General features: G+C 42.6%; 1 protein-coding gene across 2 annotated transcripts; it reads left to right on the top strand.

Moving 5' to 3' along the window:
* The first annotated feature begins 114 nt into the window (after positions 1 to 114).
* Positions 115 to 25,200, top strand: ppp3r1a (protein phosphatase 3, regulatory subunit B, alpha a). 2 transcript variants are annotated; one of them, XM_070916215.1, is made up of 6 exons: positions 115 to 298; positions 10,119 to 10,158; positions 20,359 to 20,535; positions 21,880 to 21,939; positions 22,609 to 22,793; positions 24,858 to 25,200. In XM_070916215.1, exons 1-6 carry the CDS (start codon positions 296 to 298, stop codon positions 24,903 to 24,905), a joined length of 513 nt encoding a protein of 170 aa, XP_070772316.1. In that variant the 5' UTR covers positions 115 to 295; the 3' UTR covers positions 24,906 to 25,200. The 2 variants fall into 2 exon arrangements, with proteins under 2 accessions (XP_070772316.1, XP_070772315.1); XM_070916214.1 differs by lacking the exons at positions 115 to 298; positions 10,119 to 10,158 and adding an exon at positions 19,568 to 19,631.
* The last annotated feature ends 555 nt before the right edge of the window (positions 25,201 to 25,755 follow it).

Raw genomic sequence — 25,755 nt, 5'->3', positions numbered from 1 at the left:
CTGCTTGTCAAACCGAGCCTCCTCCTCCGCTTACTGTCCCCTCCCAGCGGGTCTCCCTCCCTTTGCCACTGCAGTGAAATCCTCGGTAAAGGAGAGAGAGAGAGAGAGAGAGACGGAGAAGAGAGCCTGGAGCTGGGTATAAAGCCAGGAGGAGACCCCAGAGAGCAACAAACATATATATATTTTTTTGTATTTCTCGCCACAGCTCGGCGGCCTACCGACTCCCCCCCCCCCCCTCCCTGTTTATAACTCTTTTCCGTTCACATCGCCTGGATTTCATCATCCGACCTGCAAGATGGTAAGCAGCAAAGCTCCTAATTTCACTGGTAAACACACCAGTGGGCAGGCCTGCGCTGTAGTGTGTCGAACAAAGTGTTGTTTTGACAGGTTGTTGTTTCGCGGTGAGCGCTTTGCTTTGAGTTAACAGTCGCCAGCGCGGCGTTAGAGAGCTCCGGTGAGAAGGAAACGCGTTTCTCACCCACTTCTGGCTCCCTGTCGCGCTCTCTGTGCAATAACCCCGGGGCTGACAGTAGCCTAAAGCCTGTGGCCCAGATATATCTTATCCCTTCTCGGCATAGCCTACACTCTTATTAGCAACGAGGCCTGTGCAAATTAGTTTTTGGTGACAAAAATACGCGCTTATTAGGCCCAGGCTGGCGACTAATTGTGGCACATTTTACACATCAGGGAGGGAAATGTAACGTCTGCTCAAGTTACGTCTTTGCACTCACACACACACACACACACACACACACACACACACACACACACACACACACACACACATGCTGTATTAAAGGACGTGTGTCTCAAGTGTGTTTTCCAGGTAGGGCTGCGCTGTGTTGACAGTCACAACAGTGTTTCAAATGAGCTCGTCCGCTTTAATGAATTGTTCGAGGCTACATTTGTATCTGGGGGGTACTGGACTGGCTCGTGTTGTCCTAATTAATGAGTCAGTCGACTATATATATTTATATATGTATATGTATGTATGTGAGGGTGAGTTGCTTAGTAACGATCAGGCGTCTATGTAGTGACCAATAAGCGTGGACCTGGCCGGGCCGTCCATACTCAACTTGACTGAGGATCAAAACTGACTTGTTGTCACTTCCAAGGGCGTAGCTGCAAGTTGTGGGTCGTAATGCACAGCAGCCCCTCGTCCCTCACTCCACTGTCTCACACCCAGGAGTCCTTTCCATACATTGATACATCGAACACACCTCCACAGATCGATTTGTCTCATCAGTTGTTGATGTCCTGATGGCACAACACTGGCCGTGGCAGCCATTGGTTCACATCCATGTTTAGAATCTGTCCAGGGAGGACTGGTTTACTGTTTTGTTGTTGTTGTTTGTACCAGTTTGTTTGAGGTGAAACCACAGTTGCTTTATCACGTCTGGAGAAAGCTTTATTCATTTTGGGTGTAATAGATTTTGGTTGCTCAGACTTGTCACTTACTAGTACAAATGTCTGTAAATATTGACACGAGGAAATGATCTGTCATTTAGTGTACAAACTAGAGCGGGCAGATGTATAGGCTCATATTGGCTTGTTGCAGATATGTCTGTATCAGTGTATGTATCAGCTGATAGGTAACCAGAAATGTTTAAGGTAATTTAGAAGCAGTGTCACCATTAAGTAGTCTGTCCACCATTGAACAGTGTTAAGTTTGTATTTCATCAGGGCGGCATGGCGGTGCGGGCTGGGGGTTCGATCCCCGGCTCCCCCTGTCATGTCGAAGTGTCTTTGGGACCGTGAAGGTTGAGCGCTATGTAAGCGAGATGTAAAACGTTCTGCTTAGTACGTATCTTTGTCACAATTCTTTAGAACCAAAATGAAGAGATCTTTATTGGATCTTTTTTTTTTATCCTCTCAAACATTGATAAAGGTAATTTAAAGTGCTTGTGTAAGCACAAAAGTTATATTTCCAGAAAAATCTCTTTAAAAGAGCTGGGGTTTTTTTACATTCACATCTCAGCCCTCAAAGTGTGAACTCACAGGTGTGCTGGGCCATCTGGACACATTTGCTGAGTAAAACCTCAAATCTGGAGCTTTGACTGATGTAAAAAGATCAGTCCTGCAGAACCAGATAACTTAGAAAACCGGCTTCTTGGAACTGCTACATAGCTATCAGGAGCTCGTGCATTGTGATTCAAGATTACTGACCCTGAGGTTATATTCTGCATATTAAGGTGCATAAAATATGCGTCTGCGAAGGAACACATGAACCACACACGATGGCCAAGAATTAAGAGCAGCATCTTCTGTCTACGACTTTAATATAATAAATACATTAACCAGAGCCAGGTCAGTTATAAATGCACCTTGTGACATTTGCCACGCAGCAGTCTCCACTCTCTGCCAGAGGGTAGAGACTCAGGGCATGCATGTTGTACAGATAGTGCGTCAACTTATGGCCTGTCATAGTGTATTCTCCTCAGCTGCAGTAGGAGGTTGGGGGCAGGGACACTCAGTTGCTTAAGCATGTAGTGGAATGATCTGATGCTAAGGGGACCATATGCTGCCTAGCAATCAAGCGCCACCCACATAAGGATCGAGCCGTAGCTAATGTAAAAGAGATAAAAGCCACGGCGAACCACCAGCAGAAGTGATGATCAACACTACGTGATCCACACTGCACTTCCAACCAGCCCACTCAATCTGGATTTATTCTCCTCACTGGCCATCGCATCGCTGCAGTGCTTGGCTTGCACCGGAGCCAGCAGCAGCCACTGGTACGGTCCAAACTCTTGTCAGTAAACATCTATATGTCTGGCATGTCAGCCTCTGTGCCCAGTGGATAGAAACGTTTTAAAGTAACGTTCAAATGGCGTGTGTCGAGGCTAGCTTACTTCTGTAATTACTGGTTGGAACAGGAAGTTAAGGGGATGTAATGCATGAGAGACTGTTCAATGGTGCTCAAAAGTCGAAAAGGTCAAATTTTAGATGTATACATGCATTAAATTCTAGCCACTGATGCTGATGTAGGAGGAAGCTGGTTGGAGTTTTTATTTTTTTTGGTACACCTACTAGGTTGAATATATCACCTGTTGATCAATTGAAATCACCAAAATGAGTGTCAATCAGCATTCAAGGCATCAAATGTGCTGCATGGACTTAACCTCTAAAATTTTGCACACTATCAGTGGTAGCAATGGAACCAACAACATGGGGCTTCATTCACTGATAGCCTTTGCCTGCAGTATCTTACGCAGCGATCCATAATATTGGAGTGTGTAGCGTTAATGTAATTGGCTATTGCTGGTTGAAGGGCGGCTGTGGCCAGTAGCAAAAAAGTTTGTCAAAACCGATCAAGTATCTGCCAGATATTCACCCATTTCCACAAAGTAAAAGTAATGACGTGACAATGTAACAGTTGGAAATAGTTTAGTGTTGTTATACTGGTGCATGTAGTGACTGTAGTAGAGGAGCATTGATCTTACGCTGTTATTGAGGCTGCTGTTTCAACACATTCACCTACAGCTGCGACCGTTTGCATGAAGGCACATAGCAAACATAATGTTGTGTTGGTTTCTGTAGAAATATAGTGCTGAAATGATAAGTCAGTCAATTAGTTGATAGAAATTACATTTTTCTTTTTTAATGGGCTGATCATTTAAGTTATTCATCCAGTAACAATCCTAAACATATATAAGGATTTGTTGCTTTTATTTGTAAGTTGAATCATGTCAAACTGACAAAATTAGCACCTTGAAGACATCATTTTGTTGTAATGTTTTGCTGCTTTAATACAATACAATACAATAAAAAGCCAGTTGCAGCCTTAAATCATGTATAGAATCACTGATTGTTGTTTGAGAATTGAATTTTCTCACTTGGTAAATACAGTATAGCTTTATCACCACTAGGTTCATGCATAAGAAGATTTAGGCATCGTTAGTTTAAATAGCGTTATGAGGCCTGCAAAACCCCTTTATAGGTAAGCTCAAGTCAGGGATAGGAATGGCTGAGAGGATTAGCCCTGCTGGAGTTCCTTCAGGCAGCTAAGATTTTGGTAATTAATTTCATATTTGCACTTGACTCCTAAATCCGGCAGATCCTTGACACACACACACACATCCACACAGAAATGCACACGCATCAACAGAGAAGCAACACACACCTACCCAGGCAATATTAGAAAACAATAATTACAGGAGAGATGCTTTGAAGAGTAACTGAATGTCTGTGCAGAGAGACAGATGACTGTAAACTTGTTGCAGCTCATTTTAATTCTTGCACATATCTTCCCCGGCTTCTTGAATATGTAATAGAGCAGTAGGTTATTAGTGATATTGCGTCAGCTGGTTATTGGCCTGGGGTTTTTGCCTGCTGTACGAAGTTGGGCTGAAAAATGGCGGGGCAAACTCTATTTAAAGACCAATCTGGAAGCACAGCTCAGCTCAGCTCTCCGCTGTGCCTCTGGAGGGTTGAGTATGTTTATCATAAAGCTCGGCTATATGCCAAGCTTGATACTTGCAGACACATTTGTGTGGAGGAGGGGAGGGTTGTGATCCCTGTACTAATCAAGCAAGCGAGCAAAGCAGCGAGAAAGCGCACAGCAAATAAACTGGCTTGAATGCACGCACAACACTCTTTTTCACCTCCAGAAATAATGTGTCAATAACGTGCATTGTGTGGAAAAGTTGCTTAAACATGTCAAGCTAGACACACAGATGTGTTTTAATTGATTCACCATGTGCATACACACACCAGAGATTTGTAGAGCTTGTAGTTTATGGTGAACACTCATTTTTGCCTCTCACAAGTTCCCAGAGTCCTGGAAGACACCATCGATTTGCAAGGTTTTATCCGATCAACAGTCCAGTACTCAAAGTATTTAATTTACAATGACATAAAAAGGAGAAAAGCAGCAAACCGTCACATTGGAGAAGCTGGACAAACAAAAAATGTATTATATATTCAGTATTTTTCCTTTAAAAATGACTACTTGAGTACGCTCAGCCCTACTGTACATACTCTCTGAGCTTTCCTGTAGTAATTGCTGAGATTTTGATCACAGATTCCTGCTGCTGCAACCGTGTGACTGTTACTCTGGATACTGAATGGCCAAATGAAAGACTGCTGCAGCATCCAGCAGCTTTTTGAACATTATCTGCCCACCTTGCTCAATACTGCGAGCAGCTGAATGAAGCATTTTGTCTGAAGAGGCCAATAATGTGCTTTCTGTTTAAAGTTAGGCAAGAATTGCTTTGAGAGATATTGACTGTACAATCATAAGACAACAAGCGTTGCCTCTTGACACCCATGGCCATGTTTGCTCGGCAGATTTTGTATTGAATACACAGATTCTTTTTTTAATAGTCAAGTATGATAAATATACAGATTTGACTTGAAAACATATAGTACATTTCAATATGCGTAGTACAGTGACGACAGGATCTGGGGTACCGTGCACGATGAAACCATAAATACACACATACACATTCAGGTCTGATGCAGATTTCTGAGGCTGATACTGAAGTTTGTCCTCATGATAAAGTCAAGTTAGGGAACATGGATCAGTCCAGTGTGTCCGTCAGTCCATCCGTTGTGGTGTCTTGCACAATATCTCAGTCACCACAGATGGGATTCAGGGAATGATGCGTGCCTCGGCTGAGTTCTTGCATTTTATACACTATGGCAATTGGCCTAGTGCAGACACAGCAGTGTTTATTCATTTTTAGGATTTATGGAAGTCATCTCTCCATTCCAGCATGTTCTTGGTTGCACTGACTGCACTCAGAGGGCACCACAGTGATTAAATGCCTACATAATGTCATTATGCGCAATATCTTGAGTGCCATAAGTCAGATTGTGACGCAGTTTCTTTTGGTCTCAACCACAGAGGGAAATATCCGGACTTTTTTTTTTGTTGCCATTACTTCATTCTGATATTTATCTGTAAAATGAGTGAGTGAAGTGTGCAAATGTGCAGCGGCCTAAAAATAAGCAAGCTTGTTATTAAGAGGCTTGTCCGATCAACACATTTGGACAGGAAAGTGAAAGAGTAGCGCTTGCCGCTGCCTCATACCGCTGCTGTGCCCTTGAGCAAAAACAATAAACCCCCCCAAACGGCAGATAAGGCAGCCTCCAGGTGTATATGTGTGTGTAACTGTGTGAGAGCTGAAAAAGAGCATTTGTGCTCAGCAAACCTGCCCTGGATGATTGAAGGTTAAATGAGAAATTTCAGGTTTTACAGACAGTTTTTAGTTGTATTTATGGAGTTAAGGTGGAACCTCCATCACACCAGTAATGAGATCGGTGTACTTGATGAACATGTTTACTGCCTTTTTTGATTAACTTGAGCAGGAAATGGAAAGAGGTGAGGATTTAAACGTTTTACTCGAGTGTAGAGAGGAAGTTGTGACGAAAGGATCAAATATTAATTTGTTATCATTTGATTTTGCTTACTTTAGAGTGAGAGCAGAACACGTTCTCATGTCCTGCCAAAGATGTCTCAGAAAAGCCCCATGTACTCCCCAGCCTTTCATGTTATGATGGGTTCTGCGGGTCTATAATTAGCTGGGTTTTTGGGTTTGGCCGTTGCTACTGAAGCAGCGACGACGCCAGACTCTTCATTATGCAAAATGTGTTTTGTGTGCTAAGGCCTAATTGATTCTGAATGAAGCATGCATTATTGATGAGCCAACACGAGTCTCCCTCTTTCTCTTTCTGCCTCTTTTCCTTTCCGTGTGTGCAAGATGTCTTTTCACTTTGTTCACCTCCTTTTTTTTCCTGTATTTTTCATTCCATCTAATATGTTCCATTAGCAACTACGTAAAGGGGCAGCTGCATGAAGTGGGTTGTTACAGAAGACATGACGAGAGTTACTCTGGACCCCACGTTAGCCACACCGGTGACCTAAAGCAGGCCTTAGTTAGTAAACCTGTAATCCTCAACACCAAATCTGCTTTGCTGTAAGTCTCTTTATCTCCAGGGACCCTACAGCTAGCACTTAAACGACAGTGAACGACTGGGATATAATTGAGAATATGCACACCCAACACTGATTTACCCACCATTTTGTTTAGGTATTTTTTTTAGTCACCTTTTATAAGCTATTCTTCAAAGAGGAACTGCCGTCAATACGGAAAACAAACATTTTAAAGTGTTTGTTTGCTACTTTTACTTCTGTGTCCTCTATGTGTTATTACTGTTGTTTCTTAACTTGGTTGTTCTGTTTTGCCTCAAAGGCTTACCCAACATTCACAATTTACACAAAGAGGTTATCTCTTAATCACTGTTGGCGCATTGGGCTTTAAAAGAAAACATTTCCCTGGATTGTGTGATAATGGCTGCGTTGTTTCTGTGGACCTCCTTTAAAAGAAATTACCTGTTCCTTTGAGAGAATACATTTTCCTGAGTTACAACACTCAGTTCTTTCTTTGTCTGTCATAGTTGTTAGTTACTGTGATTGGTTTATTAGAGCCCTATTTGACTCATCGCATCATGAGCTTATGTTGAGTTTTTCCAATGGTGACAAATGGATTTGTCCTTCAGACCACCCACTCAACTGAAGAAAAATGCACTTGCAGTTGAGCACTACCTGGTGATGTCCACTCTGCAGTAGCATCCTCTAGTCTTACAATAGATGCATTTATTGCCATACAGTGGTAATGAAACCTGGCAGTGTGTGACATATTTTATATAAGCCAAGATAAATAAAAGTCTAGTGCAATGAAGTGTGAAACCCGTGTAGCACCGATGACACCTGTGTATTTCATGTTTATAACTCTTAGTTCTTTTGCAAAAAGTCACTATGAACCCTAAATGGACTAGAGCTAACAGGCAAGAATGAACCAAAATAAAGGTGTGAACAACAACCTCAGTCTCAGGTAGCAAGGAGAGGGTGCATTGAGCGCCTGTCCTTCAACTTAAGGACGCTGTTTCAAGGCCTTGAATCCAAAATCCTGGTGAAGTGTCCTTTAGCATGTCACTGTATCTCTACCGCTCTTGCAATGCTGCTGTGTGGCAGGACGAGCTCTGTGTAGGCGAGCAAACAAAAGGGACTTTTCCCCACAGGGATCAATAAAGTATCACATTGTCACTATTACCCTCTGAGCCACACAGGCAATGGGACACTCTACCCCAGTAATGGTGAAGTCATGCGCTACACACTGAGCTACTCTGGAATTCAATCCCTTGAACTGGCAGTGCCCAGCCACAGTCAGCTTGTTGTTTCATAGAGGAAAACCATGTAGATGTCAACCTGTGATCACCGCACTAGCGGCTGACTCCGCTCTCCTGACAGGGTGTCAAATGCTAAGTCGCTCTCCGGGCTAATCCTGTGTCACCTCTTTCTCCTCGCTGCTCTTAAAATACCACAACTTCTCTGAGGTAAGTCTGCTGTTGTAAGGCAGCACAGCGATAAGCCAGCAGATGACATAACTGGCGCTTCAGGGCCACGTCCAGTTTAGTATGTATAGTATTTTTTCATTATTATTAGCCACTACCAAGGTAGCAACTAAGTAAACATTACATCATAATTTAAAACAATTATGTAATTTAAAAAATCCAGGGCAAAAGGCAACAAAAAAACAACAAACAAAAAGCAATGAATCAACAACAAGAAGACCTCATCTATCTACAAAGAGCAGCAGTACTTGTCATAATGGTCATATTCTCTCGGTGCGATTACTTCTGTCGTTTTCTTGTTGCATTTAAACTGGCAAACAGGCAAGCCAGTCAAAAGTCAACAAACATTTTCGATACCTTCTCTGGCTCTTATATATACGGATTTGTAAAGAAAGATTGTAACATGAGAATCATTTCAGGCTGCAGCAAAAATCTCCTACCCATAAAATCAAACATTTTACAGTTTGCAATCTCAAATTCAAATGCAGTGGTTTTTAACTTCAAAAGTTGGATTAAGCAGCTCCAGGCGTTTCTGGGATGAATGCATCCTTAGTTCAGACTTTTGTGGTTGTGGACTTCTGACTGAAGATCCTTACTTCTGTGTTTTCTTTAAAGCCCCTCTGTGTACGATTTGTGTAGCATTGCTTTTACTAATTTGAAAGGCATGATTTTCCCATAAAAGGTCTTTAATCCAACGTCCCTGACCAGCAGCTGCAGTCAGTAGGACTACACACAGTATCTTGGTTGCTGTAAGTAGTCCCATCTCCTGGCTACTGGATGCTTAAACTGAGCTGCCAGTTTGCATGTCCAGTTTGCCAAGCACAGTCTCAGTTTGGTAGCCCTCGATGGAGCTGCAGGACAATTCTGGTAGATTGCTTGCTGGCCCGGGTCATCTCTCTCAGCTCTAACCCCCCCACCCCTCTGCAACAGGGACTCTTCACTGGCTCCTGTGTGAGTGTTCAGCCCCATTCTGCCAGAAATCAGACTCAGGATCAGTGGACACTGCAGTGTTGGATGGGATACGGATGTGACTGCTGAACATGAGCCAATAACACACACACACACACACACACACACACACACACACACACACACACACACACACACACACACACACACACCACTATGCAGTGCCTCTGGATGGTATGGTTCATTTAAAGAGCCTTTGCATCATGCTGGCAGACTTGATGCCATGCATTGCATGATGCATGATTTGAAAGAGGCTGCACATACAAATAGGAAGCAGCCTCAAGGGGTTTGAGTGAAACATTATTTTGAAATGTTCACAGAAACTAACAAATACAAGTGCGACCTCCTCCCCCACACAAAGTTTTCACCCAACCTCAGTAAACATCAGTATAGGATTTATCATCCCTCAACTAAAATACATGTGGAGTAACATGAGTAAGAATCACACAGACTGATTAATCTGTACCTGTAACTTTAATGCTATATTCTTACTACTAGAACCCAATTTTAACTGCTACTACATTGTGAAATAAAATGGACTTTCATGAGAATATGAGTTGTGTTGTTTGTGGGTTATTCATACTGACAAAGCCAGCACGCTATCGCCGGATGCTGTTTAGGATAGTGTGATAAACCCAGCTATAGTTTACATTTTGTTTCCGAGAGGGTTTTTAATCACTGACAGCTTATTTTAGACAAACTTAACCGATGTAATGAATGAATATGTTGCACATCATTTGCGGTTGTTCCTGTACTACTGCGATGACACCTCCACTTCTCTCTTTCTTCAGGGAAATGAAGCCAGTTACCCCCTGGAGATGTGTTCGCATTGTAAGTATTTTGAATCTTTGCTTGCTCCAGTTGTGCAGCGCTCATTTCTGTTCAGAGAATGAGATCCTCTAAATTTTTATCTGGTGTGCTGTAGTTCATCATTTGCAGGGTTTCCCCCAGAAAACTGACACACTCAGAGAATACATGGCATCGCATGCTGTTTGAAATAGATAAACATTTTCTCAATTTCCAGATAATGCACTACTATTTCACAACAGATGTGGCTATCAAGACATAAAATATGATAAAAAAATGTATATGTAACACCCACCCCTGTCCGGGTTTATTGTATCTGCTTACATTCATTCTATGTTATTCTGTGTTTTATTTTTTACGTATAAGTGATGTGTTTCTGAAATTGTTGCGATATCATCTTGACATGAAACTTATTACGTTCATTATGTCTCATGTTTACAAGATGTCTGCCTAGTAGACATCTTTGAGCTCTCAGGTGGAGGAGGAGAGCCGAGGATGTGACTCACATTTCTTCTTTGTCCGCCTCCTTCACCTTCCCTACCTAATGATACATCAACACAATATCTCAGCCTCGTGTTTGTTGAAAAGTCCTCAGAGATGCAGATTTCTCCCCGCTCGCTTTGGTGCAAATGGCACGATGTACACCGTGAGGTTGTTAAGAAAAGGAGTCCACTGCAGCTCGTGTTTAACGAGCACTGAGACGGCGACGGGTCCCTCTGTAGTGTAAGGTGTACTTCAGGGACCATGTCACTGTTTTTGACTGACCTCATCATGTCTCAGAGTCACACGTGAATAATTGTTTTGACGTTAGGGCTTCGAAGACTGTTGCTGAGACTTTTGGTGCGGCAGGTAAAAAGGTGTGCAGTAAAATATCTTTATTCTCCGAAACCATTATGAGCTATAATCACACAGGGCAGCAGATAAAGTGAGACAGAGTAGCAGGAGGGACACAAGTTCTACCAGGATTTAAACTTTCACCAGTTAACGTCGAAATTTGTTTCTTGTCATTTTGAAGAAACAGAAGAAGAAACACTACAGACGAATTGCTCTAAAAACGTGCTCTGACAAATGGAGACGTGCTTTTTTTGGTCAATCATTGATACACATTGTAGCTTTGAGTGAGGACTTGCTTGTTACATCATTTTTCAGATCACCTGTGTCCTTGTGTTGCAAAGTAGCCCAACCAAGACACATGTTCATATTCAAAATGACACTTGTTAGAGTGGGCAGAGCTGTGTGGACACACTGTGGCTTGTCCAGACTTAGATTGCAGAACTGTAACATCATGGGGGGACAGGACCTTGGCCTGACAGGCCTTCCAGGCATTCCTCCCCCAGGATTATGCCACCATGGTGAGGGGAGGTGGATTTGGATGATTCATGACCCTGAACTGAACCCATCAAGGACCTCTACATTCAGTCTGGGTTATTTACAGCGTCTCTCCATTTCTCTGCCCGTCTGTCTCTCTCTCTCTCTAGCTGCCTCTCCTTATTTACCACCGCCTGTCTGCCTGTCTGTCTTCTCTTTGACTGTCCTCTGTCCTGCTACTTTTTATTTCTAGAGGTGCTATATAGGCTTGAAATGTTAGTTAGTAAGTAACATTTTATTTATAAAGCACCTTTCAAAACCTAGGTTACAAAGTGATTTACAAAAGGATAAAAACATTACAACTGGAGACATAGCACAACAAATACAAAAACACTGAGAGGCATCACAAAGTCAGTCACTAAATCAATAGAAAAGGTTAAAGTGACGAACCTAAAGGTGTAACAGGTACACATTGAAGGCACACATATTAGCATACTTAACTGTAAGGAGGCCTTTTTCCTCCTAGATTACAGTTTTTTTTCAATTTGGGAAATTGTTCATAGTTGCTTCAATGCTTGCCTCTATCAAACATTCTCTTTTTGTCCTCGTCTGTCTCCTAGTTCTCTGTCTTTGGTTTTTTCTCTCTCTCTCTGGCTTTCTCCCTCTGTTTCTGTCACCCTCCACCGACGGAGCAGCTGTTCGGCTCATCAAGTGCTTGGACAGGCAACCATTGGCTGTGAAGAAATTAGCTCTGGCCTGCAGGTCAGACAGATTCACTGTGCTGCACCTCAACCTCAGTGCCCTCAATGAGACGTGAACAATCCAAGTCTAACACCCACTCACCTGTGCCTGCCAACAGGTCATCAACAGGAGGAGTCTGATAAGATGGATTTTGGAGTAAGGGCCTTATTCTGTGCTGGAGGATGAAGGCCTGGTGTCCTCTTGTCAATGCAGTGTCTCCCCCCTGCTGGTTTAGCCGAGCTTAGATCAAGCAAAATTTAATGGCCTACTTGTGGGAGTGTGCATAATTAGACACACAAACCACACAGACACACACCTCCACACACACCCATATACACTTTGCTAAAGTGCATGCACACGCCCACTCTGTTCAGCCACTCTCTTCACCCCACTCACACACACACATACACACACACACACACACACACAAACACAGCCCCCTCAATGCATCATGCTCTCACAGAGAAACACAGCAGCGAGCCTGAAACCATCGCAGGCCTGTCTGCTGCCACCCAAAATAAACGGCGGGCGACTCGCTGGAGTTCCTTGTTGCTAGGGGTTTCCCTGAGGGCGGGAGCCAGAGCCTCTGTTGGTGGGGTGAGTTGGGGGGTTTTCTGATGACGGCACGGCTATAAATATACACACCATCAGTGCGCTGCCCTGCTTTGTCCTCAGTTTGGTCTATGCGGGCAAGCTGTGCATTATCAGAGCAGCCAGAGCAATCAGACTAATGCACTGAGTGCTGGAGCTCTCCTCTGTAGTACACACACTCGGCTGTATGGCCTCCCCTTACCAGACTGAGGGAGTGAGAGAGAAGGATCTTTTATTAGTCCCTGAAATTACCTGATGTCCAGATTCACAGGTGAACCGGAGTCTGTTCTGTGCCCACCTGATGAAAACAGTGGAAAGACTGAGCCGCCTTCAGCTGGCTGCTCTGCTTCAATTTTAATACCAAGCTTAATTTTAGCTAATTATTTTTGTCCAATGTGTAGAATAGTGCAGCCTTTTCTTAACTAGGAAAACAACAGTTACAAACGTATGAGTTTGGGCGTTTAGTGTTGTAACAATCCTGCTAATTTCCCTAAAATTAAATAAAGATCTGTAAAATAACATTTGTTGTCAGATTATTTTTAGGATGGGGGGGGGGGGAATACAATTATTCTGCATTATCAAGTTGAATTGCACAAGGAGGTCAAATGTTAAGGCTTGTGCTTTCATACTTGTGATAAAGTTACAAAACCATGAGGTTGTTTAGATATAGTTACTTGTCTATCATGAAATGTAAGAGAATACATGAATATGCCATTTTTAAGAAACCAGCTGATGAAGAGAAATTTCATATTGCACTTCCATAATGTTGAGGGGCTTGTGAGAGACAGATTTTAACCAAGTTTTGGTCCATATGGAAGTCAAACAATGGAAAAATGTTGGATCCTACACTTCCCATAATGCAACTCAATAGCATCTCTGCATTAGACCCTCCATGTTAAGCGAGGCCGAGATCACTTTAATGACATCTCCTCCAGAGCCACAGAAGATGTTATTCAACAGTTTTCTCACTCAGCAGCATTCCTCATGACTACGAAACTGATCTGTGAGTGCCTCTTCTGCTTTTTTATCATGTTGTATCCATCTGTAGCACGCTGTTGTCTTCTGATTCGTTCCCTAGACGACACTCCTCCCTCATTGGCTCAGTACAAGCCCATTATGCTAATTGGCACAGTATCATGTGTCAAACTCGTGTAATTACTGAGTAGTTCATGTAACCTTCTCATGTTTACCCACCCTCGCACCTTATCTCGTGTGTTTGGGGAGTTACATACAGCCGAGGTCTAGGCTGTAATTATCAGTAACATGCCAACTGAGTTTTGCTCTGTATACCCCCCCCCGCCCCTCGCTCGTCTCAGTTCAGGTTCGCTGTGTTAATGCAGTCACATGTCTCCATTACTGTGCAGGGTGAACCGTTCGAGGGCTGAGCATGCTTAAGAGGACAAATTCATTAATGACATTTTGGGAACATTGTGTTTTATAATTAAACAAAAAATGAGGCGGAAAAGCCAGTTGCACTTAGCAGATTTTCTGTTCACACAGCTGTGCTGCTGTTTAATGGTTAGCCCGAGCTAGCTGACAGTTAACTGTGGTGCCAGTAATGTTGCAAGCAGAACATTGAGTGCACGGTCAGAGATGCTGCCCCACATTTCTGAACGAGCTTGTTGACAGCTTGTACCAATTACAAAAACACTGGTATTGATATTGGCATTAAACTTGCTGATACTTGGTCTAAAATTTAGCCTTTCTTGCTTTAGTTCAGCCAGTCATGACATTGTTTTACTAAACACATATTGAACTTACATTTCTAGATGGCTTGCAATATGAACTTAAGTTCTTGGGCTGAATCTCGTGTGTGTGTGTGTGTGTGTGTGTGTGTGTGTGTGTGTGTGTGTGTGTGTGTGTGTGTGTGTGTGTGTGTGATATAGTGTGAGCCTCCTGTGTGCACTCGAAAGCTGATGACATCTACATATGCATGTGTTTTCATGCGCACACCTTATTATGAACAATAGTTTCAGTGTTCCTCCTGCTTTCTTGTGTGTGTGTGTGTGTGTGTGTGGGCTACTTTGGGGGGCTAACGGGTTCCAGTTGCCTAGTAACACAGTTGAGGGTGCATACAGCGCTTATGAAAGTGTGCGTGCACGTGTGTGTGTGTGTGTTGTGCTCCGCGGTGGAGTATACGAGATTATCATAATCATCTCACAGTTACATTGGGTCTTCCTCATTAGCATAGCAGTGTGAGGAGCCTCTGTGACTGTGCAGCTCTCTCACTGTCTTTCACATAGGAACATTTCTGCAGAGTTTTTCCTTGAAAGTTTGATTAAATGAAAAATGCATCCCTGAGTGTATTATTCCGCTGTATTATTGTTTTGTAACAAATAAAAGTAATGAAAAGCTCAGAGTTCTGTATTATTATATCAGAATCCATCCTTTTCTCTTCCTGTAAAGTGTAAAAATTGTTTTTGCTGAATCATCTTGCACTCAAGGGCATGCTGTGTATAAAAAACAAAATCTACCGTACAAAATGCGATGATAGTCGATGGTTTTAGGGTGATGTAGCCGACTCTGCAGCTCTGCTGTAACATGGGACAGAGGTGTGCATTTGACTGTCAGTTTGCAACATCGCCCACATCATCGCGGCTGTCTCTGCCGCCAAAGGCTCAAACATAGAGACTATGGCCTGACGCTGGGGTCGAAGACGCGTCTGTCTCCTCCTCCTCTGCAAGCGGAGGTCATTGAGGCTTAGCGATCGGCAAGAACAGCGTTCATTTTGCAGGTTTTATCTCACTTATTTTACAGCTTTCATGTCAAATCCCTCCTCAACATCCTGTTGTGTTTACTGTAGAAACAAGGAAGATGTGCAGAAACACGCCAAACCAGGCAGGACATTTACGATGTTAAATATTTCATGTGATCTCAATCACTTTTTCTGCAGCAGTCATTTTCCCTCCTGTCTGTAATTGCGTGTACAATAAGAGCACCTCGTACCTTTCCTCCCTGACTTTCATATTTGTGCCCAGCACTTTTCATCAAACATGATCATTTCAGGAACACAGCCGTCATCTCAATACAGTGACACTTTGTTCCAGTTTTTGATTTGATTGAGTTTCTTGTAAGCAAACCAAGGCTCACTAGTAGCTTATTTGTTGGACAGCTTTCAGTACCTGTCATCGCACCACATTTTGAGATTTTGGCAGCTGTAAAGGACGATGGCAGCCACAGCTTGTAAAGCTGGTGATCTAGGAATATAAGCTTATTGTGCTGCACTGCAAAGAGTTTGCATAAGAGCATGAGATAGTTTAATCAGAGAATCTCATTAGTTTATTGGGTATTTTCTATGGAGTCATAAACCTCCAGCTGTGAGACGATTTGGGAATCTGCCTCTTGACCAGAACAGTTTTCAGAAAGAGCCATATGTTGGATAAGTCAGTTAACCTAACTGCTCTAATTAAAGTCTTAATCATGACTTTTATTTGGCTCAGCTGGGAGCCACGTCTGTCTGTGATGTTGGCAGACGTGGGACTTGTTGGTTCGAGACCGGGAAGGGTACTCGGGACTGTGAGAAAGCTGTTTTTCCTTGCTAGCATGAATAATACATGTACCTACTCGCTTGGCAGCTCCAGACAGAAAGAAGGGATCTGGGCACAGTGTTCAGATGTTCCTGGTTCAGCAATTGCATCAAAGTTTTGTTATGTGCTGTAAATGTCATCCTACTGACCTGACTGTGTAGCAACTAAAGGAAGTTAAACTGTGACAGGGAGCCTCTCAAAAAAAGCACTATTTCGCCCAAGGGAAGTCATCAAATGTCTTGTTTAGTCCAAAACCCAAAGGTGTTAAGTTTACTATTAGAGACGACTACAAAAAAACAGCAAATATTTACATTTGAGTAGATAAAAAGCTGGTAAAGTTTGGCATTTTTCCTTTAAGAAAATGGCTTAAGTGATGAGTTGATTATCAGTGCTACATATTTGGCATGGTTTGGAGCACAGAGTGGGAATAAAAAAACAATAATCCTGGTAGTGTTGGTGCTTTTTCCATCTCTTCTACCACACATGGAATGTAATCTATACAGGAATCTAAACCATGTTAGTCTTTTTCCGTTTTCAACCTTCTGAGCCGTACAGACAACATCTCCATATTCAAGTACCCGAGTTATCCCCTCTCTCTTCATTAAGCAGCCCTTAAAATGACTTTCTATTATTTTTGGACAAGTCATTTTTAATTATAAAATTATTGGCAAAGCTAAAGGGAAAGCTGCTCCTCCAGTTGTTCTGTGCCGCCCACTTGCAGAATGTGGTGTGTGTGTGTGATATCTACAGGAAGTGTGTCAGAAAGAAGCTGAAGTATAAATCAAAATACATTTTTAACCATACTTCAACCACACAAAAAGAACCTACCTTAATAAATGTGGCTTTGATTGAAAAGGGGGCTCTAAACCCTGCATGGTGATTATCTGTAGCATTGATGTCACTCGCACAGGCTGAAGAGCTACGAGCCAAGCCGGTGTCAAGTGCTGTGAACAGGAAACGGGAGGCTGCTGATAAGGAAGTGTTTTGTGTCAGAGGACAGCCGTTTGCTCGGCTCTGATAACTCGCACCTAGTGGACACAGAAACCCTGTGGCATATATCAGATTTTGTGCGTGCTTGTGTGCAGATTCATCATTTGTCAGGTGTTGTCAGTAACATAAAAACAAAGCAGTAATCCAGCGACCCGATCTACCTTACATGCGCAAAGATCATGGAAATGAGAGTATAACAAACATCCATTGTGTACTGAAGGGCTGTTTCCTACTGATGCACAGGGCAAAAAACTGCTTATTAATCAACAGGCTGCAGGCTTTTGCATCACAAATTCAAATGACCAGGTGCTTGCACAGCACAGAGACACAATTCACAAGTGGCTGATGTTAATGTTGGGATGAATAAAAGCATTATCCATCCAGGAACAACAGGACATGAATGAATTCAAGTTCTTACTCAAATCATCTGTGTGCTGCAGTCGTAAGGCGGAAAAATTACATCTTCATTTAGTAGTCCCTTTTTTAAAGTTTTTTTAAGTCAAGTTATTCTGAATTACTCCTTAATATAACTAACTAACAATCATTTTCATTATTGATTAATCTGCCGATTATTTTCACAATGAATCAATGAATAGTCATCACAGTTTCCAATAGCTGGTGACGTCTTCAAATGTCTTGTTTGAGTTTGAACAGACGTCCGCGAATCAAATATATTCAATTCACCATCGTAGAAGACTGAGACTGCTCAAAAAAATACTTTAACAATTAATCGATTAACACAATTATTGCTGATTGATTCTGCCGATGGACTAATTGATTAATCAGCTAACTGTTTTGGCTTTATATTATACCATATGACATGTACACCATATTGTTGTGGGACTGTCTTTGTTGTATGTAGTTGTGAATATATGTATTATATTTCCCAGGCCAGGTGGGCCGACGCCTCTTCTCCACCTTCATTGTTATGAAGCCGAACCTGAAGTTTAAGCGTATAATATAATTCGTTAAACGATTTAAGGCAAAACCTTTTTGAGCAAATACAGCTCACTTTGTTATCGAGTGACTTCCTGTCAGCTTTACTATTAGACACTGAAAGAACAAAAGAGCAATAAAACCCACAGTAGAGGAACATTACATCATAACTGTTTTATATGCCGAGACAATAAATGTTCAGAAACGTTGGTGTAGACACATGTTGACTGAACGCAGCGTACACTGATAATATGCATGTTGCAGGGACAGGAACTCATGTACAGCTCAGTTGTACGGTGGACTTCAGCAGATTGTACAGGTTGTACTCCTCTTTACTTACAACACAAGAGTCTGCCACTGTGGTCTGTGTTCATCCCAACTTTCTCTTTCTCAATCTGTCTTTCCTGCTCTCTCTCCTTCCTCTCCTGCTCCTCCACCACACACACACACACACACACACACACACACACACACACACACACACACACACACACACTCTGGTTGGTCATCGAGCTGATGTCGCACAGCATGTCCGAATGTTGAAACCCAAAACGCAACTCCCACACTGTCCCCTGATTTGACAAATTAAAAAAAACGTCTAAAAAGTCTCTGAACTCAGCTTGAGGGATGAACACAATTCTTCCCAAAGATATTCCCTCATTTGGTGTTTTAATGATGATGATGATGATGATTTTCAACTGGCTTGAGATCTGGTGACTGTGAAGGCCACTGCATATGATTCACATCATTTTCATACAAACCATTCAGCGACCCTCGTACCTGGAGGCATATATATATTTGTTATGTTTATTTGGGGGTTTTCCTTTCATTCACCTGTGACTGAATTCAGTTCCTATATGTCCTCCTGTACTGTAATTACCACCAGGAGGCTGAAGTGAAAATTTCTTCAGCTCACTATCTTGACTTAACCTCAAACTGAGTTTTTCCACTCTGGGCTGTCGTGCCATTATAGCTTACATCATAAATCCACCTTTCAGTCTTATCTTGTCTCCTGTGGTTTACCTGAACCGGCTGTCCTCATGGAGGTCAGCAAACCTGATCAGAACTGGAGTGAACTGAACTCTCGGTCTCATAAATCGGTCACACCTCTCCCTTCACCCCTTCCCTCTGTTAGCCATGTGTTAAGATTAATAGATAGCCCATGTCCTTTAGGATTCCAGATTAAAGCAGGCGAAGTAGTAGTTTGCAGTTGGCCAGTGGGATCACGTGACTGTGTGTGAGTGAGCTTATATAGTAATTAACAACTGGCTTTGTTATTGCTTGTGGATTACTCCTTGCCATTGTTCAGTACACCAGCCAGGGAGTTAGGGCTGTTCCTGATGGCAGGGGAACGAAAGATCCAGACCCCCTCTGATAAAAAAGCACCAGTAGACAACAAAGGCTGTAAGTTTGCAAAAGTTCTATCCAAGTGTTTGTTTTTCTGTCTTTCTGCTAATTCCTCTTTTACTCCTCCTCCTCCACCCTTCCTCTTCAGCTCTCATTTCTCTTACCCCCCCCCCCCCCCCCCCCCTTTTCCTATTTGAGGTTCACAGCAGTATTTTCAGAGCAGTACCAGGGTCGGCTTCATGTAATGTTGGCAGTCTAGCAGTTGGAGCTTTTTCAATATGTTGCACCCGTTTCAGGTCTCTGTAGAAGAGCAGGACAAAATGTGCTGTGGTTACTGTGGGTTTGCAGCTCGGAGCAGTTAGCTCAGTCCTGTGCAGGCCGGAAGTGGTGTCCTTGACCTAGTTGCACGTGGTGGCTACTAAAATTTATGACTACTGTTCATGCAGGTGTTAGCAAGGATATTTATATTTAGCATAAATACGCACTGTCTTAGTGTATGTGATTCTTTATCCATCTTGGGAGACTGAACAGTGCAGCGTGCCTCATTTTTCGCTGTCACTTTTAACTCTCTCCTATTTTCTTCTTGTGTGTTACTACGGCTGCTCTGAGTTTAGGGGGGCTGTTAGGGCACCATGCATCTGACCCCTGCACACTTAACCATTTGTTTTCTTACAGTTTCAATGATCTAGGAGATCGATAAGAGCATCAGCTGTGTATCTCCAAAGAAAATGTAAATGTCTCATCCGGATCTTCTCCCTCTCTCTCTCTTATTGTCTTTGTCCAGTCGATGCTGATGAGATTAAGAGGCTAGGGAAGAGGTTTAAGAAACTCGACCTAGATAACTCTGGCTCGCTCAGCGTGGAGGAGTTCATGTCGCTGCCGGAGCTGCAACAGAACCCGCTGGTGCAGAGGGTTATCGACATATTCGACACAGATGGGAACGGAGAGGTGGACTTTAAAGGTATGCAATAAACCCTGCCGCTGTGGGGAACTACCACTTCTTGATTTTACTGCTTTATTCTGGTCTCAGATACCACGACACTGCTGATATGGTGTTGGTAAAAGTTGACTGCTATCCCAAATTGAATCACAGCTTTATCATATTGCAGAACGGGCCTTTCAAAATTGCTTTACTTAACATTCAGTGTTTGAATTTTGGAGTGCCTCTTTCACAGTTAACATGTTGTTGTGACTTTAGCAGAGCACCAACTTCACTCAGGAAGTTCACCTGTGTTTTATTTGACTAAAATAAGGCCTCAGTAACTTTGGGTTGATCAGTTTGATCTTTTTAGGCCTTCATTTTTACCCTTAATTTGAAATTCAGCCAGCTAACTCATGTAATTTACTAATACGTGAATACAGAGTTTAGTGAGTTTATATTTGGCGTCTAGGCTCTAATATAGGCTCTAATATACATCAAGTACTTCCCTAAAACAACAGAACGGTTGCATCGGACACAGGCCACCATCGATATGAGCTTAGAATTGACTGTGAGTGCAGCTTATCTGTAAAACAGGCGCTCAGGAAACCCGTTAAGTATTCTTAATGCTGAGCTGAATATGAAGTGTGAGGAGGAAATGTGATTGTGACTGTCTATCATGTGTTTGACAGATGTCATGCAGAGTATTCCACCCCTAGTACCAATAAACAGGAATTACCTTCTACTGGAGACCTGGTTTGCCATGAGTCAATAGAAAAATCTGCAAAAACTAGGAGGAAATATGTCACAAAACCTGTTTTGTAACTATGTAAATCAACAGCATGAAAGCATCCTAACATGTGCTAAATAACCACCAAAACAGATCTGGGGATGGCCAGTACAACAACTTAATCCACCATTAATACCACTGCAAATACTGCACATACTGTAGGTAAATGGTGGCAGCATAAGGGTTGATGTTAATACTGTATTCATGTCTATGCTGTTCTCGTATGTACTGCAGGGGCTTATGTCTTTTCATCCAACAATATAGCAGCTGCATCTACAGCTATATTTTGCTGTGATAAAGCTGATTTAATAACAGGGAATACAGAGCATTTGAGTGTCACAACATTAGATAAAAACTGTAAAAGTTTGTAGAAAGAGTTCTAATACACTGATATATTCTTCCATCGTTGCTGATGGACTTTCAGTGTATCTTTTGTGTTGTTTGTTGATTTGAATGATCAGCTCTTCGGGAGATATATTGGTATTGCCCAGCCACTATCAATATGTATCCCAAAGAACACATTCACACCCTGCCATAATGTTAACACCTGATAAGCTGTAAAACCCGCAGCACTGATTGTTGTTCTGCTCTCCCAGAGTTCATCGAGGGAGTCTCGCAGTTCAGCGTCAAGGGGGACAAGGAACAGAAGCTTCGATGTAAGTAAAGCATCTTCATTAAAACCACATGTGGCGAGAGGTAGCGCCGCTGGTTTAAGTAGTCTCTTATCTGCTTGTTCTGCTGCTTTGGGACTAAAACCAGCCGGGGCTTTGTCCCCTGTGTCTCGCCTGTTCTGTTTTTCTCACCTTGCCTTACTGCTACAACAAACGGTAAATGTTGAGCAGTGTACAAAGTACCTTTTGGTTCACCTGCTAAGCTAAAATCAGAAAAGATTCTTTTATTTCTCGGGTTAATTTATGTGGAAATGTCACCCTACCGGTTTCCAGCACTCTTCTGTTTCAAGAATCAAGCGTAAAGCTGGTCAGCCTCTCTCAGAACAAAGAGACTGGGAGAAAGTTGAGATTCTGATGCTTTTAGTGGAGCCAGAAGACAAACAAGAGCATGTTTGATACGGGCTTATTGTTTTGGTTTACTGCGGTCAACAGGGACAAAGAACAGGTGAAGGCGAAAGACAAACGTTACTGTCAGTCTGGTTGGTGACCGTCAGAGATGAATTTATCAAAGACACTCTGAAAACATGTGGCGCTCTGTGGTTGTTGCTGTGTGACTGATTGACACCCCTGTCCCCCCTTGCCCTGCCCCCCCCCCCCCCCCCCCCCTTCTCCCCCCCTTCTCCCCCCTCCCTCATGCCACACCCTGCACCACAGTCGCTTTCAGGATCTACGACATGGACAAGGACGGCTACATCTCCAACGGCGAGCTCTTCCAGGTGCTAAAGATGATGGTGGGCAACAACCTGAAGGACACGCAGCTCCAGCAGATCGTGGACAAAACCATTATCAACGCAGACAAGGACGGAGACGGCAGGATATCCTTTGAAGAGTTCTGTGCAGTAAGTGGAAGCCCTCCTGGGGTATTTTAGGGGGCGGTGACATTTCTGCTGATGCAGCCTGTTATGGTGAAGGCAAATGTCAAAGGAGCAGAAAACTCAAAACAAAACAGCTTTTTGCTTTGGTTGGACAGCACTGGGTTTCAGTTTCATGCCTCCTGTTGAAATACGGTGTCAAAGGCTGTAAACAGGCTGCTGAGTGTTTGCTACGTATGATGAGGCACTAAAAATACTGAGTTACAGTATACAAGCAACAAATAAAAGTCTACATTAATTCTACATCGAGGCCATTCAGCTGAAGCTTATCTAACAATATTTACAGTGAAATAAGCTTATATTTATAGTGAGAAAGTACATTATTCTAACAAACCTGGGATAAACATGTGAGAGGGGCGAGTGCTAATATAAAAGGTGAGAAATTGGTTATAAAAACACAAGAAGTTTGCTTCTTTGAAACAAGAGGACATGTCAAAGTGACAAGGGGTGGTGTTAGGGTCATGACTTTCTTTAAAAAAGACGAGCTTCAGCCTGCAAACAGGGAGGTATTCCTATTGTAAAGACTCTATATTCAGGCCTTAATTAAGTAAAGCTAACATTGTTTATAAATTGCTTCAACCACCAAACAGTTTCACAGAGAAATACTCCTAAATCATCTACATGAGGATTAAACGTTTCTAAAATAGCAGAAATATCGTGGATAGTAAAGGCCTGATCACAGTCAGACTAAGGTCAAAGAAGATTTGACTGATGTACAGCTGACAAGGGAGGCGGTCAGAGGATGGGAGGGGTGGAGTGATACAGCTGGTGGAGTCACAGAAGTATGATGCCGCTCAAATTAAGACATGGCTACATAGAGTTCATCCTGGAGACTGAATTTCGACTGGGTTTCTCTGTGAATCTGCTCTTTGAAGCCATTGTCACAGTCAAAGAAAACACACAATGAAGACAGAGAACCAACATTTTTGTCATGCTGATTTAAGATAGAGTACATGGCCTCAATTATCTAATTTAAGATCAAAGAGGCAAGCAAAGTCTCCTCCAACACAATTAGTGTTCTCTTGAAAAGTATCATCCACATAACTCGTGTCTCGTCGGACCCCAGTGGAAGCTGCTTCGCTCGGAGACATTTTCTGACATGAAAGGCACCCGTTGTAACTGACAGACATGAGGCCCACATTTGGTGGCTGTATCTCCGGAGCCTTGAACTAAAAAGGCTCTCGCCCTTGCGGGAGTGTATTTCCAGGAGAATATTAGACCCTGTTTTTTTAACAAAGCAGCGCTGCTCAAACACTTGAAGAGACTGTGTGATATGATTTCAGTCTGGCTGATAGTAGTTGTGATCTGAGCACTGCAGGGTGAAAGAAGCCGCAACAAAGAGGGTGTAAAAATAAGACGAGGGATATAAAAATAGATTTAGTAAAAAGGTCGGTAGTAGTAGTAAAAGGAAGCAGTGTTTATTCCCCCTGTGCTGCTGCAAGGTTTCAGCAGTAGAACAACACATTTGGGTCTTCTCTTCCTCTGCTGCTTAGATTTTGATTCTTATTTAAAATGTCTCTCGTGAGTCCTCCAACTTTATGACAGGGTAATACTAAACTGCTGGACTACCCCCTTTAATAGACAGTCTTGACAAATAATAGACAATTTTGATAATAAGTTAGTTATCCAGGGAAAAGGACTGAAAATTTAAAAACTGAATACTATTATATTGGTAGCGGTGGTTGTCTTTTTCTTTTTTCAGAGCAGACATTTTGACTTTGTCATAGTAGGAAACTCACAGGTGTAATCAGTAACAGTAATAACAACTCTGTGCCATTTCCATGAGCAGGTCCAGGGTCCTGCTATTGTGCATGCTGGCTCACTGTCGGGGCTTACTGGGACACTTAATGTAACTGAGCCATCGTCAATGTTATTAGTGACACCTGTGCTTTTCCTGCTATGAGAAGTCAAAATGTCTGCTGTGAAAAAAAAGGGGGGTCTGTTCTCACTAACTGGAGACCACACATCTCATCTTTTATATTTAACATCACCGGCCTGATGAAGGTATTTTCTTCTGCCTCCCTCTTCCAGGTGGTCGGCGGTCTCGATATACACAAAAAGATGGTCGTGGACGTGTGAGCGCTCCTCCGCTTGCTTACCCCCCGCCCCCTTCCTCCTCGACACTCGCTTTCTCCACCATCTCTGAAGATCTGCTCAAGACGTCCGGCAAAAAAACGCTCTGTGTAACTCAATGGAAGTATTCTCTCTCTTTCTCTTTACCTCTTTCTCTCTTTCTCTCTCTGTGAAGCCACTTTTTCTTTCAAAAACCGCAGGCCTCATGAAGCCAACTTTGAAGTGTTATTGAACTGTAAATCCTCTCAATAACCCGGTCGTAGCACTTTAAGAGACTGAAGGACATCTATTGTGTCATTTGCAAGAGCACCTCCGATTTTGGATGAAGGGGGAGAAAGGGGGGGGGGGGCAAAGTGGGCGCAGTGAAGAGGCTGGTTGGCTTGTTCATATTTCATCCTTTCTTTTTTTTTTTTTTTTTTTTTTTAATTGTTATTTTTGATATTTATTTTTTGTTCTTGTCTTTTATAAAGAAGAAAAAATACAAGTATATCTTTGGTTGTCTCATGAGGGGAAGTGTATAGTATTTTAACACTTGACTTACAGTACAACTAGAAAAGTAGGGTATGAAGTGCCAACCAGAACATATCCAGAAACCAGTCCAAGTTATTACCTATCATCACCGCCGTCACTCGTGCTGGACAGACTGGCTCGTGACACTTCCGACTGCGAGTCGTATTAGATGCAAAACTAAAATTCAGTCCTCAGTTCTAGCAGTTTGGATTAGACCAGTAAAGCTTCCAGTCACTCTTAGCACAGCAATTCATGTTTTTCTTTTTTCTTTTTGTGATAAGATTGCTAGTTTTATTCATACTTAAGACTGTGTTTATATTGTTGGAGATTATTCTTGTTTCCTGTC

The sequence above is a fragment of the Enoplosus armatus genome, chromosome 12 (assembly GCF_043641665.1).
Source record: "Enoplosus armatus isolate fEnoArm2 chromosome 12, fEnoArm2.hap1, whole genome shotgun sequence".
Taxonomy (NCBI): domain Eukaryota; kingdom Metazoa; phylum Chordata; class Actinopteri; order Centrarchiformes; family Enoplosidae; genus Enoplosus; species Enoplosus armatus.
This window is presented reverse-complemented; position numbering and strand designations above follow the sequence as displayed.